General features: G+C 41.6%; 1 protein-coding gene across 3 annotated transcripts in view; it reads left to right on the top strand.

Moving 5' to 3' along the window:
• nrap (nebulin-related anchoring protein) overlaps positions 1–17,170 on the top strand; it is a 99,768-nt gene that overhangs the window by 57,348 nt on the left and 25,250 nt on the right. For all 3 annotated transcript variants that reach the window (XM_071346973.1, XM_071346972.1, XM_071346971.1), the window contains 9 exons: positions 374–571; positions 1,115–1,219; positions 4,551–4,649; positions 4,748–4,852; positions 12,962–13,069; positions 14,879–15,190; positions 15,540–15,644; positions 15,742–15,840; positions 16,147–16,251. In XM_071346973.1, coding sequence (XP_071203074.1) covers positions 374–571; positions 1,115–1,219; positions 4,551–4,649; positions 4,748–4,852; positions 12,962–13,069; positions 14,879–15,190; positions 15,540–15,644; positions 15,742–15,840; positions 16,147–16,251 — 1,236 coding nt within the window. The remainder of the gene's footprint in view (positions 1–373; positions 572–1,114; positions 1,220–4,550; positions 4,650–4,747; positions 4,853–12,961; positions 13,070–14,878; positions 15,191–15,539; positions 15,645–15,741; positions 15,841–16,146; positions 16,252–17,170) is intronic.

The following is a 17,170-nucleotide window of genomic DNA, read 5'->3' as shown; positions in this document are numbered from 1 at the left end:
TCAGAGTAATATGAGTGTACAGGGTGTCGTATGAAAGGGAGTGATAGGAGTGTAGATTAATACACTTCATACAGTAAGGCAGTGTTTCTCAACCAATTCCTGGTGGAAACCCCCAGGGGTGTGTTCTAGTCCAGCAACAATCCATCTGATTAAACTATTTCCGAGCATTTGATTAATTGAATCAGGTGTGTTTCTGTTAGAGAAAAAAATGTGCACACCCTGATGCTCAACCACAAATGGATTGAAAAAGACTGCGAAACGTTAAATGTTGAGTGTATTGAAATGGTGTAGTGCGAGTGATGTATGGGGACATGCACTGTTAGAGTATATGGTGTTATTGAATTGTATTCTCTGTCTCTCTCTAATTTTGCAGATCAAGTATAAGCAGGACTCTGTGAATAAGCGCTCTCAGTACCACCTTTCTATGGACATGTTGGAGATGGCCCACGCTAAAAAAGCCCAGACCCTGGCCAGTGAGCAGGACTACCGGCTTACACTCCACCAGTACACCACTCTACCTGATGACATGAATGTGCAGGCCGCTAAGAGAGCCTACCAGCTACAGAGCGAGGTAACAACCGCTCACCAGGGGTGTATTCACTAGGAACCAAATGGTTGAAACTGGGAGGGACCTACATTTGTCCAATAAGAAACTCTTGTTCTCATTGAAAAACGTTATGCTATGGTTTTCTACAGTGTGCACCAATGAATACAACCCAGCTAACCAGTAACCTTTTTCCCACTGTAGCTGCCATTTGCTCAGTTATTCATATTTTGATATAGAATTAAAATGTTAAAAAAACGTTGCTAATGTCAGAACGTTTCTAGAACAATAAGACAGTCAAATAAAAGACCAAGCTTTGTTCAGGGAACCTTCTCTCGTAGTGTTTAGACGTTATAAGAGGGGTTTTGTTTCTAGACTGGTCATTGAATGTCTCTGGATAGAGGAGCGTTATTCCCAACAGTGTCAAAAAACATTTAAAGCACATTGAAAACACTTTTGTGTATTGTGTTCGATAGTTTGTTAGATAGCAGTGTGCTACTTTGCATATTGAACCAATCATTTTGTTTGTGTGTGTGTGCACGCTTACTTGTGTGTGCATGTGGCTCTCAGAATGTGTACCGCTCTGACCTGAACTACCTGCGTGGTGTAGCCTGGATCAGCACCGGGGCCCTGCAGATGGAGGGCTTCAAAAGGGCCACAGACCTTATTAGTGAGGTGAGTCAAACTCCCACTCTTCTCTAGCTCTCTCCTTAGCTGCCACCCAGGGGAGACTTGGTCCAGAATGAAATCAAAGACGAGTAGTCGACAAGTGCATTGTACTTGACTCCGCAGCGCTTACCATGAGTGCGACTGTGCCTTTTTAAAAGGTGCATTGTCAGTACCATTTAGGAAACTGCTCTATAGTCCTCTGACCGTCTTTCAAATGAGAGGCTAAACTGAGGTGCTGACTCTTTGTGGTCACTAAAGATACCATTGGACTTATTAAGTATAGTATGTTAACCATAGAAATAGAATGTCGAAATGTATGCAGTGCACACATGACTGAACGTTGATTTGGATAAAAGTGTCTGCTAAATGGGGTATATTATTATTTATTACATTGTTTCAACATCACAGTCTCTGGGCTTTTCGGCAGGCGCTAAGGCAGTGCTCTTGTCAAATGCATGTTAGTTGGCAATTTTGTCATGCAACAACTGGCACTCTGGGATTTCCCACCCCTTGCACCATGTTCAGCAATTTACCTGTCTAGCATCAGCTCACTTTCGCCGAGGTGAGAGGGGTAGCAATATTTGAGGTGTGTCCTTAAAGACAAGTGACAGTGTCATACAGAGCAAATGGGGAGAATTAAGACCCACAAAAAGCACGTCCTAGCGGTAACACAGTTGATAATGGCATGGATTTTTAGAGCGGAAGCGCAGCCTATGCAGCCATGATGCCCATACGCTCATGGAACAAGATACATTATTTTTGTGATGGTGAACCTTGTATTTTAGAAACCTTTTTCCCCCATTTCATTACATTTGATTAATAACCAAGCATAGCCTCCCCTCCCCTCAATGAAGGCTGTTTATGTTATCTTTCCCAATGCATTCGCCAAGTTCATGATGCTGTTGACCTTAACAATGGCCCCAGGACCATTGGAAGCAAAATAACCCCATAACATCAAAGATCCACCACCATATTTTACAGTAGGTGTGGGGTTATTTTCTGCTTATGCGTTCTCATTTCAATGCCAAATCCACCACTAGTGTGTGTAGCCAAAAAGCTCTGTTTTCATGTTATCTGACCATGGCATCGGTTCCAATCTGACGTTTAGCAAACTCCAGGTTACATTTCTTGGATGACATGAAAATAGATCTCTTTGGCCATGCACACCAGGGGGTGTAAAGCCATAAAACACACGTTTGTCCTGCAGCAGACTATAATCGATAATGCCAAAAGCCGAACTGAAGTCAAACAAAACATCCCCCACAATCTTTTTATCATCAATTTTTCTTCATTTGTGTAAGTGCTGTGCTTGTTGAATGTCCTTCCCCCATAAGCATGCTGAATGTTTGTTGTCAATTTGTTTACTGTGAAATAGCATTGTATCTGGTCAAACATCATTTTTTCCAGAAGTTTACTAAGGGTTGGTGACAGGCTGATTGGTCGGCTATTTGAGCCAGTAAAAAGGGGGCTTTACTATTCTTAGGTAGCGGAATAACTTTTGCTTCCCTCCAAGCCTGGGGGCACACACATTCTAGTGGGCTTAAATTGAAGATGTGGCAAATAGGAGTGGCAATATCGTCTGCTATTATCCTCAGTAATTTTCCATCCAGATTGTCAGAATGCGGTGGCTTGTCATTGTTGACAGACAACAATAATTTGTTCATGTCTTTCACACTAACTTTACAGAACTTAAAATTACAATGCTTGTCTTTCATAATTTGGTCCGATATACTTGGATGTGTAGTGTCAGCGTTTGTTGCTGGCATGTCATGCCTAAATTTACTAATCTTGCCAATGAAAAAATCATTAAAGTAGTTGACAATATCAGTTGGTTTTGGGATGAATGAGCCATATGATTCAATGAAAGATGGAGCTGTTTGCCTTTTTCCCAAAAATGTCATTTAAGGTGCTCTAAAGCTTTTAACTATCATTCTTTACTTCATTTATCTTTGTTTCATAGTGTCGTTTCTTCTTCTTTTTATTCAGTTGAGTCAAATGTTTTATTCATTTCAGTGTCAATCAGTTGTGCAGCCAGACTTATTTGCCATTCCTTTTGCCTCATCCCTCTCAACCATAAAATATATTTTAATTCCTCATCAATCCACAGGGATTTACAGTTTTTACACTCATTTCATGAATGGGTGCATGCTTATTAGTAACTGGAATAAGCAATCATATAAATGTGTCAAGTGCAGCGTCTGGTTGCTCCTCATTACACACCACGGACCAATAAATATTCTTTACATCAACAACATAGGAATCACCACAAAACGTATTGTATTACTTCTTATACACTATATTAGGCCCAGCCTAACTTTGGTGTTCCTAGAAATGGCTTCTATATTGTGATCACTACATCCGATGGATCTGGATACTGCTTTCAAGCACATTTCTGCAGCATTAGTAAAGATGTGATCAATACATGTTGATGATATCATTCCTGTGCTGTTTGTTGAGGGCACTGATTACATTTTGAAGCTTTTTCTTGAGTAGGCAGCTTGACGAAAGCCGGTCAATATTTAAATCAACCAGAAAATATATTTCTCTGTTGATATCACATACATTATCAAGCATTGCACACATTATCCAGATACTGACTGTTAGCACTTGGTGGTCTATAGAAGCTTCCCACCAGAATGGGCTTTAGGTGAGGCAGACAAACCTGTACCATATTACTTCTACAGTATTTAATCTTTACAGGAATGTGGTTCTGAATATAAACAGCAACATCTCCACCATTGGCATTTCTAGCTCGATTCCTCTGAGCGCACATGGCGAGTATAGTTAGCGGTATTTATTATAATCATCAATGTCTTTCAAAATACATTGAGTACTCTTACAGCATTTCCCTCACCCAGACAACAAAAACTGTGCAAAAAGTTGCCCAATTCGCAGGAGGGAAACTTCTTGGTGTGTGCGGTGCTCAAGTTCAGAACGGCTGTCAGTCAAAACCCATACAGCAAAGTGAAGTGCAGAGCCAGAGCCCTGACATCATTTATAGCATGTTACTGGCCAGGCACTGCGTTCCAATTTAGGCGCTTATCAGTGCCCAAATCTGTCATTTTCAACCTTTTTACGAGTGCAAATGGCTACACATCCTGTGTTGTGTGCTTATTCCTTTATCATTGATATGTTCTAGGCTATTTTAAGACCTTGCAGAGCATCAGGTACTGCTAGAAGGTCCATATTTTTGTGAGACATTACACTAGTCACGCAAAATATGAATAAACTATTTACTTATCCATTATACATGCTTTATTGCAAGGTGCTATTATATAGTGCTACCTAATATACTCGTATGAAAATGTTAACCTCTTCATTCTGTCCTCTCCAACAGAAAAAATACCGCCAGCAGCCCTGCTCCTTCAAGCACACGTCTGTCGCAGACTCACCAGACATTGTCCATGCCAAACTCAGCAATAAGCTTACCAACGAGGTGAGACACTTATCGTTACACTGTAGTTACATATCTTCACATAGTCCTGAACAGACATTCAAAATATCAGTTTTTCTAACGTTTCTTTCTCTCGTCAGCGCCTGTACAAGGAGAAAGGGGTGAATGACAGGCATAACTACACAATGACACTGGAGAGACCGGAGATAACACAGGCTAAGATCAACGCGGCTAACTTCAGCGAGGTATATCTGTCTTAGCCTTGGGCCGGGATACAATTCATTGTATTAGCCCTGTTTATACGCGGTTCTAACGTGTACTTTTGTTACTTTTGTCAACCATGTTCTGATTGCGCCCACATTTTTAGACGGGTGTAGATGATTAAAACCCGCATCCTGACCACCTCCGGAAGTAGACCCAATTTGCACCTTGCATTAAAATAATTTGCATAACAAGAAACGCATGTTAATGCCAGGTCTAAATGTAAACAATGCAATGTGAGCAGATTTGCCTGTTGACCTCCGGAGGTGGACGAGCTCGCTTTGTGTTCCGATCCCAGCTCAGTGTAAATGCAATCAGGCCAGCCTGACAACATTCAGTGGGCAACATCTGGATGCATCATCAGTGCATCAAGAGAGCAACGGCAGAGCGGACCATTGGACATGCCCTTAAATATATTTCAATCTGGATTATATATATATTTTTTAAGAGGATCAATGCCATTGGAGAATAAAAATCTCAACTAAAATGTGTGCTGTTTTCGGGCGACGTTGTTACATTATATCATTGTTTCTGCCTCGGAGCACACATTATGAGTATAGTTAGTCTATCAATTTATCATCACCATTCAATGTGATCACAATGTTGTGCTCTTTTTCCTTTCAAACGCCAGTTCTTTGGTCTGCGGTATTTTAGGCCTACATGCAGCAATCAAGAGCAAGCTTGCATTAAAACATTTAATCAATTTTAGAATAAGGCTGTAAGGTAATAAAATGTGGAAAAAGTCAAGGGGTCTGAATACACTGTACTTGGGGTACCAGTACCGAATCAATGTGCAGGGGTACCAGGTAATTGAGGTAGATATGTACATGTAGGTAGGGATAAAGTGACTAGGCAACAGGATAGATGATAAACAGTAGCAGCAGCGTATGTGATGCAGTCTGAGTTAAATAGCTACACTACTAACTATTTAGCAGTCTCATGGCTTGGGGTTAGTAGCTGTTTAGAGTCCGATTGGTTCCAGACTTGGTATCTGTAGCGCTTGGTACACAGTAGCACAGATATCAGCCTATGACTTAGGGGGCTGTCTTTGTCTTTGACAATTTGTAAGGCCTGGTATAGAGGTCCTGGATGGCAGGGAGCTCAGCCCCAGTGATGTCCTGGGCCGTACGCACTACATGTTAGTCATTTAGCAGCCGCGCTTATGTAGAGCGACTTACAGTAATGAGTGCATACATTTAAATACTTTTTTTCGTACAGGTCCCCCTCGGGAATCGAACCCATACATTTACATTTTTACATTTTAGTCATTTAGCAGACGCTCTTATCCAGAGCGACTTACAGTAGAGTGCATACATTTTTATAAAATTTTTTTTTTTACATACTGAGACAAGGATAGCCCTACCGGCCAAGAGCAGACGCTCTTATCCAGAGAGACTTACAGTAGAGTGCATACATTTTATAATTTTTTTTTTTTTTTACATACTGAGACAAGGATATCCCTACCGGCCAAACCCTCCCTACCGGCCAAACACTCCCTAACCCGGACGACGCTATGCCAATTGTGCGTCGCCCCACGGATCTCCCGGTTGCGGCCAGCTGCGACAGAGCCTGGGCGCGAACCCAGCCCAGCCTGGGCGCGAACCCAGAGACTCTGGTGGCGCAGCTAGCACTGCGATGCAGTGCCCTAGACCACTGCGCCACCCGGGAGGTCATAACCTTGGTGCTGCAAGTGCCATGCTCCACCAACTGAGCTACACAGCACTACCCTCTGTAGTTCTTTGCGGTTGGATGCCAAGCAGTTGCCATACCAAGTGGTGATGCAGCCAGACGAGATGCTCTCAATGGTGCAGCTGTAGAACTTTTTGAGGATCTGTCAAATCTTTTCAGCCTCCTGAGGGGGAAGAGGCATTGTCGTGCCTTTTTCATGACTGTGTTGGTGTGTGTGGACCATGATAATTCCTTTGCAAGAGGAAGCTCTCGACCCGCTCCACTACAGCCTCGTCTATGTGGATGGGGGCGTGCTCGGGACTCCGTTTTCCACGATCAGCTCCTTTGTCTTGCTGATGTTGAGAGTAGAGGTTGTTGTCCTGGCACCACACTGCCTGGTCACTGACCTCCCTATAGGCTGTCTCCTTGTCGTCAGTGATCAGGCCTACCACCATCGTGTTGTCAACAAACTTAATGATGGTTGTTGTAGTCGTGCGCGGCAATGTAGTCATGTGTGAACAGAGAGTACATAATGGGAATAAGCACACACCCCTAAGGGGTCCCAGTGTGAGGGTCAGCATAGCGGATCTGTTGTTGTCTACCCTCACCACCTGGGGGCAGCCCGTCAGGAAGTCCAGGATCCAGTTGCAGAGGGAGTTGTTCAGTCCCAGGGTCCTGAGCTTAGTGATGAGCTTGGAGGGCACTGTGGTGTTGAACGCTGAGCTGTAGTTAATTAACAGCATGCTCACATAGGTGTTCCTCTTGTCCAGGTGGGAGAGGGCAGAGTGGAATGCAATAGAGATTGCGTCATTTGTGGATCAGTTCGGGCGGTATGCGAATTGGAGTGGGTCCAAGTTGTTTGGGATGATGGTGTTGATGACCAGCCTTTCAAAGCATTTAAAGGCTACAGCTGTGAGTGCTACAGGGCGGTAGTCATTTAGACACGTTACCTTGGCATTCTTGGGCACAGGGATTATGGTGGTCTGCTTGAAACATGTAGGTCAGGGCTGCCCAACCCTCTTCCTGAAGATCTACCGTCCTGTGGGTTTTCAGTCCAAACCTACTTAAACACTCCTGATTCTACTAATTAGCTGCTCAACAAAAACCTTAACTAGCTGAATTAGAAATGCTAAATTAGGGTTGGACTGAAAACCTACAGAACAGTAGATCTCCAGGAAGAGGGTTGGGCAGTCCTGATGTAGGTATTACAGACTGGGTCATGGAGAAATTGAAAATGTCAGTGAAGACACTTGCCAGCTGGTCAGCGCATGCTGTCTGGTCCCGCACATTGCCTACAGAGAGAGAGATCACACAGTCGTCCATGCATGGTTCAGTATTGCTTGCCTCGAAGCAAGCATAGAAGGAATTTAGCTCCTCTGGTAGACTCGCGTCACTGGGCAGCACGCATCTGGGTTTCCCTTTTGTAAATCTGATTAGCGTCAGAGCCGGTGTAGTAGGATTCGATCTTAGTCAACAGTTTCCTGTGTGTATCAAGAATGGTCCACCACCCAAAGAACATCCAGCAAACTTAACACAACTGTGGGAAGCATTGGAATCAACATGGGCCAGCATCCCTGTGAAAAGCTTTCGACACCTTGTAGAGTCCACACCCTGACACATTGAAGCTTTCTGAGGGCAAAAGTTATCAGATTAAGAAATGACAGGTTCACTGTGCACTTCATGCAGGCTACACTTCCAGTCCCCCAGCACGTAGGTCAAAAACCTTCCTTATTGATCACAACAACACAATGCAATGAATCATTTTATAATTGTTTTCAAGTGAGTGCAACATTCTAGTGTAGGGTGTAAACTGCACTAAATATGCCATTTGAATAACTGCTCAAAAGCCCTGCAATTTGAAGAAATGCTTCATTACAAAATATGTCCATCTAGCCTATAGGCCTGATTAGGCAACCAATTGGACCATTATACTTAATTGATTAATTGGAAGAAGGGAAAAAATCGGTGCAGTCAAAAACGTGATTTTCCCAAGCTTCATATACTGTATATATACAGTGCATTTAGAAAGTGTTCATACCCCTTGACTTATTCCACATTTAGTTTTTTCTCACCCCTCTACACACAATATCTCATAATGACAAAGTGAAAACATGTTTTTAGACATTTTAGCCAATATATTGAAAATTAAATACAGAAATATCTAATTTACCTAAGTATTCACACCGCTGAGTCAATACATGTTAGAATCACCTTTGGCAGCGATTACAGCTGTGAGTCTTTCTGGGTAAGTTTTTAAGAGCTTTACAGACCTGGATTGTAGATTATTTGCCCATTATTCTTTTCAAAATTCTTTAAGCTCTGTCAAATTGGTTGTTGATCATTGTTAGACTGCCGCTTTCATGTCTTGCCATAGCTTTTCGAGCCGATTTAAGTCAAAACTGTAAGTAGGCCACTCAAAAACATTGTCATCTTGGTAAGCAACTCCAGTGTAGACTTGGCCTTGTGTTTTTAGGTTATTGTCCTGCTGAAAGGTGAATTTGTCTCCCAGTGTCTGTTGGAAAGCAGACTGAACCAGGTTTTTGCCTGTGCTTAGCTCTATTCCATTTCTTTTTATCCTAAAAAACTCCCTGGTCCTTGCTGATGACAAGCATATCCATAACATGATGCAGCAACAACCATGCTGCAACAAAATATGAAGAGTGGTACTCACTGATGTTTTGGATTTGGCCCAAACATAACACGTTGTACTCAGGACATGAAGTTAACTTTTTTGCCACATTTTTTTGCAGTTTTACTTTAGTGCCTCATTGCAAACAGGATGCATGTTTTGGAATATTTTGTGAAGTAACTACAATGTTCTTGATCCATCCTCAGTTTTGTCCAATCTCAGCCATTAAACTCTAACTCTTTTGAAGTCACAATTGGCCTCTGGTTGAAATCCCTGAGCAGTTTCCTTCCTCTCAGGCAACTGAGTTAGGAAGGACGCCTGTATCTTTGTAGTGACTGGGTGTATTGATTCCACATCCACAGTGTAATTAATAACTTCACCATGCTCAAAGGGATATTTAAAATCTACAATTTTGTATTTTTACCCATCTACCAATAGGTGCCCCTCTTTGCGAAGTATTGTAAAACCTCCCTGGTCTTTGTGGTTGAATCTGTGTTTGAAGTTAACTGCTTGACTGAGTGACAGATAATTGTATGTGTGGGGTACAGAGATGAGGTAGTCATTCAAAAATCATGTTTGACACTATTATTGCACACAGAGTCCATGCAACTTAATATGTGACTTGTTAAGCAAATGTTTACTCCTGCACTTATTTAGGCTTGACATCACAAAGGGGATGAATACTTATTGACTCAAGACATTTTAGCTTTTCATTTTTATGAATATGTAAACACGAGGTTCGGAATGTAATCCTATCACAGCTGTTCGGCTAGGGATAATGCAAGGTATAAATTACACTGTAATCAGGCACGCTTCACCTATTGTGTCTAGATATCTTGCAAGTGGATTGTTGACAGATCTGGATAGTGAAACTATTTAAGAGGCCTCCCGAGTGGCGCAGTGGTCTAAGGCACTGCATCGCAGTGCTAGCTGAGCCACTAGAGATTCTGGGTTTGAGTCCAGGCTCTGTCGCAGCTGGCCACAACCGGGGGACCCATGGGGTGGTGCACAATTGGCCTAGCGTCGTCCGGGTTAGGGGAGGGTTTGGCCGGCAGGGATGTCCTTGTCCCATCGCGCACCATCGACTCCTGTAGTGGGCCGGGTGCAGTGCATGCTGATACGGTCGCCAAGTGTTTCCTCCGACACATTGGTGTGGCTGGCTTCCGGGTTAAATGGGCATTGTGTCAAGAAGCTGTGCGGCTTGGTTGGGTTGTGTTTCGGAGTACGCACAGCTCTTGACCTTCAATTCTCCCGAGTCCGTACGGGAGTTGCAGCGATGAGACAAGACTGTAACTACCAATTGGATACCATGATTATTATTTATTTTTTAATTCTCCCAAAAATATAAACTATTTAAATCATCATTATCCCACCATCTAAAATTATTGATAGGTGGCACCATTGACTTATGGCATCAATATGTGTCTTCAAATAAATAAATGCATATTATTATTGAAAGAATACATGTGTAATAATTAGCTTTTATGGAGGGACCAGGAAACTGTACACAATGCGGACACAGTGGAAAGATAAGAGACATTTTTTTAATACTACATATAGATGCATGTCTGAAAATCAGACAATCACAATCAGAACATAGGCACGATCAGGACCCAGGACCCATGTCAGCGCTAGGTATAAACAGGGCTATAGAGCAGCATGGTAGGCAGCTGACAATGTGCCTTTTGCCCTCATACCGCGTTGCAGAGATCACATTCTCAGTAAATGCTGTGCAAGCGTAAATTGCCTTAAAAAGTAAAGCGTGCCATGGATTGAAACAGCTGGCCTAAGTCTTAGCTAGAGTGTTTGTTAAAAAGGTTTTGCAGCAATTGTATTTTTGTATTTAACCTTTATTTACACAGGGAAGTCCCGTTGAGACCATGTCTCTTTTACTTCACAAAATAATGCTGCAAGAAATACAAAGTAATTAGTGATACAATAACAACAATAAAGCGGGATCATGAGAAATGCAAAAATACAAATATAATGATAAAAGACACGTACATTAGTCTTTACCAGAATCATTTACCAGAACCCTGAAATGATTGAAAGGCACTAGTGCATCTAAATAAAAAGGAATTTCAAGAGTTAGCCATTCCTGTGAGCAAGTAAGGTATTTCATACTTTTGTAGCAGGAGCGACGTAAGGTAAAATGGTTGTTTCTGCATGAAAGCTTTGCAAGTGAATAGAAGGCAATGTTGCGTTGCCAGTGACGGCCAGCCCACATTCTGATACAGATCACAGTGATGTGTGCAAAATTGGTCACTCGTAGCAGAGTGCACTATGATAAACAACATCCAGTGGTTTTAAAGAAGTGGCAGCTGGGTTCATATAGATTATGTTGCCATAGTCAAGGGCTGACGGGAAAGTTGACTCAATCATTTTTTCCCTGCTATCAAGGCACAGTATATTTCTGTAGAAGAAGCCCAGGTTAATGATCAGTTTCTTCGTTAGCTCATATGTTTTTTTAAATGTGTTTTAAATTACAACTTGTCATCACTCCAAATGCCAAGGTATTTACATTAGGGGACTTGCTCAATTTGTGTTCCATTTAACGTGCAAATATGTACGTCTGTATAGTCAAAGTTGTTCTCTAGAGGATATTATATAGGCCTACTTTTTTTATCTGCATGCAGTACCAGTTTAAGGTCAGGAAGTGTTTTTTGTACGACATTAAAAGCAATCTGCAGATCAGCTATAGCCTGGTTCACAGAGGAGGCAGAAGAGTACAGACCAGTGTCATCAGCATAAAAGTGTAGCTTACAGTTATTTACTAAGGAACCAATATAGTTTAAATACTGTGTGAATATTACTGGCCCTAACATAGACCCTTAAGGAACTCCTTTTGTGACTTTGAGGAATTGCGAGATGACATAGTCGGCAATTGAGAGCTATCCATTAGTTGTTGTTTTTTAACCAAGCACATGCATTTCTATCAAGTCCGCCAGTGGACAGCTTTGTAATAACACTGAATGATCCATAGTGTCGAAAGCTTTTAACAGGTTTATAAACAAGGTAGTGCAATGCTGTTTTTTTATCAAGAGAGCATACAATATCGTTGACAACAAGGGATGCAGCTGAGATGTCCTTGTCTCAATCCAGATTGATTATGTACTGTATTTAGGATACAGTTTCTGTTAAAGAAGAAGCGACTTTGAGAGTTTATCAATAACTCTAGTACTTTAGCCAAAAACGAAAGTGTTGATATCGTGCAGATGTGAAGAGGAAAAACATGCGCTGTTTTCCATTCTTTAGGAATAATCCCAGAAATAAATATTACTAAGAAAATATGGGCTATGGGTTTGACAATAAGAGGGACTGTCACAACTAGATGACCAGGATCTGGTCTGCCCGTGGACGTAACATCTATAGTAAGCAAAGAATCAAGCACGTCCTTGTCTGTAAACTGATTAAAGGAATACAAGGGATCCCTAGTGTCTGTTGAGCTCCACACTGTCTACAGTCTGCGTAGACACAAGGTAGAGCTAAATTCTCAAATATTGAGAGTAAAAAACCATCACATATTCTATTTTGTCAGTGATGGGGCCAGAAACTGACATGATTTGGGCAGCGAGATGTAATCGTTTTCCAAAATGTAGATACCACCAGAAAGAGATTCTAGATAGTAAGTTGATTTTGACAAACAGCTCAGGCGTAATGACGCACCTTATGATGGGATCTCCAATGAACAATTGTAACATTAGATGATGAATAACTGATCCAGGCTACGTTAACGCTAATGAAGGCTCTGGCAAACCAGGGCCTGGACTTACTGATGGTTTGTTTCCCTCTTCAGAGCAAGTACAGGGAGTCATGGCACACTCTAAGAGCTCAGGGCTACAAACTGACCATGCAGGACATCCCCTTCCAGGCTGCCAAAACCTCAATGGATTTAGCCAGCAATGTGAGTAATACTCCGTTTATGAATGCACTCTTTGAAAGTACAGCAGTTGTAATAGCCATTTTTTATATATTAGAAAATGTGCTAGAATTGTGTTAGAAATATAAAGAATATTACCTGGAGAAATAAGTATGTTTATTGAACCCATTTTTATTTAGGTTATTGTTCCACCTGCTGGCCATTCATGTTACTAACACCTAGAACCAGTTTATAGCTGGCAATATGGCACCATTTCCGTGTCTTTCATTTCATATCTCTCCTTATCCTTTGGCTGTTTTTGTTGGATCATTTTGTATCTTTTTGAGTTTGCGTTTTATCGTCATTCTCATCTTGGAATTTGTTCAAATAACCTGGAAACAATCAATGCCTATCATTACTCAACATTTGAAACTGAGTTCATAACTGAACTTAGTGAGTAATAAATATGTTAATAATTGCAATCAAGAAATGTACAGTTGTTTTATTGGAAGATGAGTTGTAACCCTTACCTGTATTTTGGTGTCTAATAGAAATGGCGAATTAGAACAGAAGCCATAACAACGGTAGAATTTGGTTCCAAATCTCAGCTGTTGAAAACTACATTTTTGTCTAAAAGAAATGTGAGATAATGTCTAGATGCTTTTCTTAGTGGAGATCAATTTTATAAATTGCCTGGCTGGGCTGATGAGTTAGTGGATTGCGCAGTCAGATCGAACAGAGTAAATAGGCATTTTAACATCATAGCTTTAGCCAGTGGTAACTTGTGGAATAGACAACGGCTGGAAGGCAGTTTTAACCAAATCAGCATTCAGGATTAGACCCACCCGTTGTATAATAGACACCAAAATAGATCTAGGGTTCCAACTCATTTCCAATTAGTGCAAATCTTCCAATAAAACAACTTGAGATTTCTTGATTGTAATTATTCCCAGGTACAGTTGTTCCAAGGTTTGAGTAATGAACGCATTGATTATTTCCAGGTTATTTGAACAGATTCCAGGATGATAATGATGACAAAAAGTAAACTCAAAAACCGCACAAAATTGTCCAACAAAAAACGTAAATGAAAGGATAAGGTAAGACTCAAAATAAAAGGAACCTTAGCTAGGAACCTTAGCCACTACAGTAGTACCTATTTGCATGTAAGATACACTGAGTAAACAAAACATTAAGAACACCTGCTCTTTCCATGACATAGACTGACCAGGTGAATCCAGGTGAAAGCTATGATCCCTTATTGATGTCACTTATTAAATCCACTTCAATCAGTGTAGATGAAGGGCAGGAGACCGGTTAAATAAGCCTTGAGACAATTGATTGACATGGATTGTGTATGTGCGCCATTCAGAGGGTGAATGGGCAAGACATGAACGGGGTATGGTAGTAGGTGCCGGGCTCACCGGTTTCTGTCAAGAGCTGCCACGCTGTTGGGTTTTTCATGTTGGGATTCCTGTATGTATCAAGAATGGTCCACCACCCAAATGACATCCAGCCAACTTGACACAACTGTGGTAAGCATTGGAGTCAACATGGGCCAGCATCCCTGTGGAACACTTTCGACTCCTTGTAGAGTCCATACCCTGATGAATTGAGACTGTTCTGAGGGCAAAAAGGGGGGTTTGGTATATGAGGGCAAAAAGGGGGGTTTGGTATATGAGGGCAAAAAGGGGGGTTTGGTATATGAGGGCAAAAAGAAAAAAAGGTGTTTTAACAAAATCAAATAATGAAATGTATATAATGAAGTCACCAATGTATGACAGTCAATTTGATCAAGTCAATCATAAGATGCACTTATTGCCTGTTCACTCTTCTCTTTCCCTTCTACCAACCTAGGTCCAATACAAGCACAACCACCTACTGGATAAGGGCAAGCACATCGGCGCCCGCAGCATTCTGGATGACCCGCGCATGCTACACTGCATGCAGATGGGCCGGATGACGAGTGAGCAGGAGTACCGCAAAGACGCACTTTCCACCAGTGGCCAGTACCACCTCAATCCAGATATGATCAATTTAGTGACAGCCAAGAACGCCCAGGCTCTGGCCAGCGATCAGGACTACAGGAAGAGGCTTCATGCGTACACTGTCCTACCGGACGATATTAAAGTCCAATGGGCCAAGAAGGCCTACAACCTGCAGAGCGAGGTAAGGCAGCGAGGAGAAGAGGAGGAGGGGGGAGGGTGGGTGGAAGAGAAGGGTGGAGGGGAGAGGGAGAACATGATTAAGGGAAATATACTATTAAGTATTAGGATATTGGAGCAGGGGCTTTCCCCTCAAATTAATTTAACAAATCATGTCCCAGGGTGCAACATTGTTAAGAATAGACTAGAAGGGAATACACTCAAATAGAATCGTTTTTACCATAGTGCATTTTCAACATAATTAAAGAGATCTCAACCACAGTCTCAGGAAATACAAAGAACAATATTCAAATAAGAGTTTCAGTAAATATGAGGGTATAAATAGCAACCCTCTCCCTGCGTCTGTTTTCTAGAAACTGTACAAGTCGGATCTGAACTTCATGAAGGGCGTGGCCTGGGATGGTGTGGGGACGCCTCTAATGGAGTTGGCAAAGAAAGCCGGAGAACTCACCAGTGATGTAAGTACACAACTAGCGGCCATGTTACCTGAGAAATAAGATAGTGTGTGTGTGCGCATGCGACTGATCCTTATGTGAAGTGGTCTTGGTCTTGCAGAAGAAATATCGTCAACTGCCAGACAGTCTGAAGTTCACCCAAGTGGCGGACTCTCCAGACATTGTTCATGCTAAGAACAGCTACCTGCAGTGCAGTGAGGTATGAGCTCCTATTCATTTTGTAAAATCGTCAGTGTCCTCAGTTGAGAAGGGCTACTAAATCTAATGCTATTTGAAAATATGCTTGCTAATGCTTGCTATTTGAGCAGACCAGGCTTCAAATACTATTTGAAAATATTGAATATACAGCAGAGCTTGATTGAGCTTGCCTAGTCTCAAAAGAGCAAACTCCACCCATTTGGCACTCCAGGCAGACTAAAGCAAACGCTGTAAGTATTTGAAAGATTTAAAATAGCATTTAAAACCATGTCTGTCTGTTATCAATGTTATTCTCACCACGTTACAGAGGCTGTATAAGTCTGGAGACTCGGACGCCATGCACAAATATACCTTACATGCCGACGACCCTGATTTCATCAGAGCAAGGATCAACGCCCAGCAAATTAGCAATGTAAGAGACCAACTATGCTTTTTTTTCTTCTCTAATGCCTTGTACACACTCTGTTGTACATCAGTTGTATAAACTAAGACAACTGTTTTGATACAACGGAGAGTTTGTCTACACAAAAGTGTTTAGATGAGTTGCCCGAAACACATCACAATGGTTGTGCAATAAACTCTCCATTGTATTACAAAAATATCAGTTGCATCACAACATTGTGTCAAATGTGTTGTACATCAGTTGTCAATCTGAGTGTGTACACGGCCTGAAAATATATTTAAAAATATATATATAAATAATTTCCAAGACAAATCCAAACACCGTGAGACTCAACATATGGAAGCATATTGAGATTGACCACACGGTGGTGCTATAACGAGCACATGTTTATTCTCATTAATGCATATAAATCAGTCACGGATTTAAGTGTTGTAACAAAACTTGGTACACATGTTCCAAACACTGTGAAGAGAACATATTCAAGCACATTCAGATCCACATGCAAATTCCAGTGAGATGATAAGGCCTAGGAAGGTGCAACCTGGCATGATGGTAAAGCGCCAACACACCCTCTCATAAAATGCCTTGCCAATTGGCCACATTGTGGCGCTATAACAAGCGATTGAAAATACTACATTTGAAAGGTCACGCCCCATAGTAGGTCTACTATGGGAATAAATATCACTGAATGACAGAAAAATGTGAACAAAGTAGGCTAATGAAGGTAAACAAATTGTTGCTTACTGGAAAATACTCTTTCAAAATTAATGGAAGAGACAACATTCAGAGGTCAAGACAGCGCTGCTCTGAGACAAGCATGGGGACTGGTCTTGATAAATCAATGAGATTTTTCTTTTCACTGAATTTCCATTTGGGTATTGGTTAGACTACAATTAGGGTGTGGAAATGTTAGGATTATTTTGCTCTT

Source organism: Salvelinus alpinus, chromosome 17, assembly GCF_045679555.1.
Source record: "Salvelinus alpinus chromosome 17, SLU_Salpinus.1, whole genome shotgun sequence".
In the NCBI taxonomy this organism is placed as follows: domain Eukaryota; kingdom Metazoa; phylum Chordata; class Actinopteri; order Salmoniformes; family Salmonidae; genus Salvelinus; species Salvelinus alpinus.
Note: the sequence above shows the minus strand (reverse complement) of the source record. Positions and strands in the feature narration are given on the sequence as shown.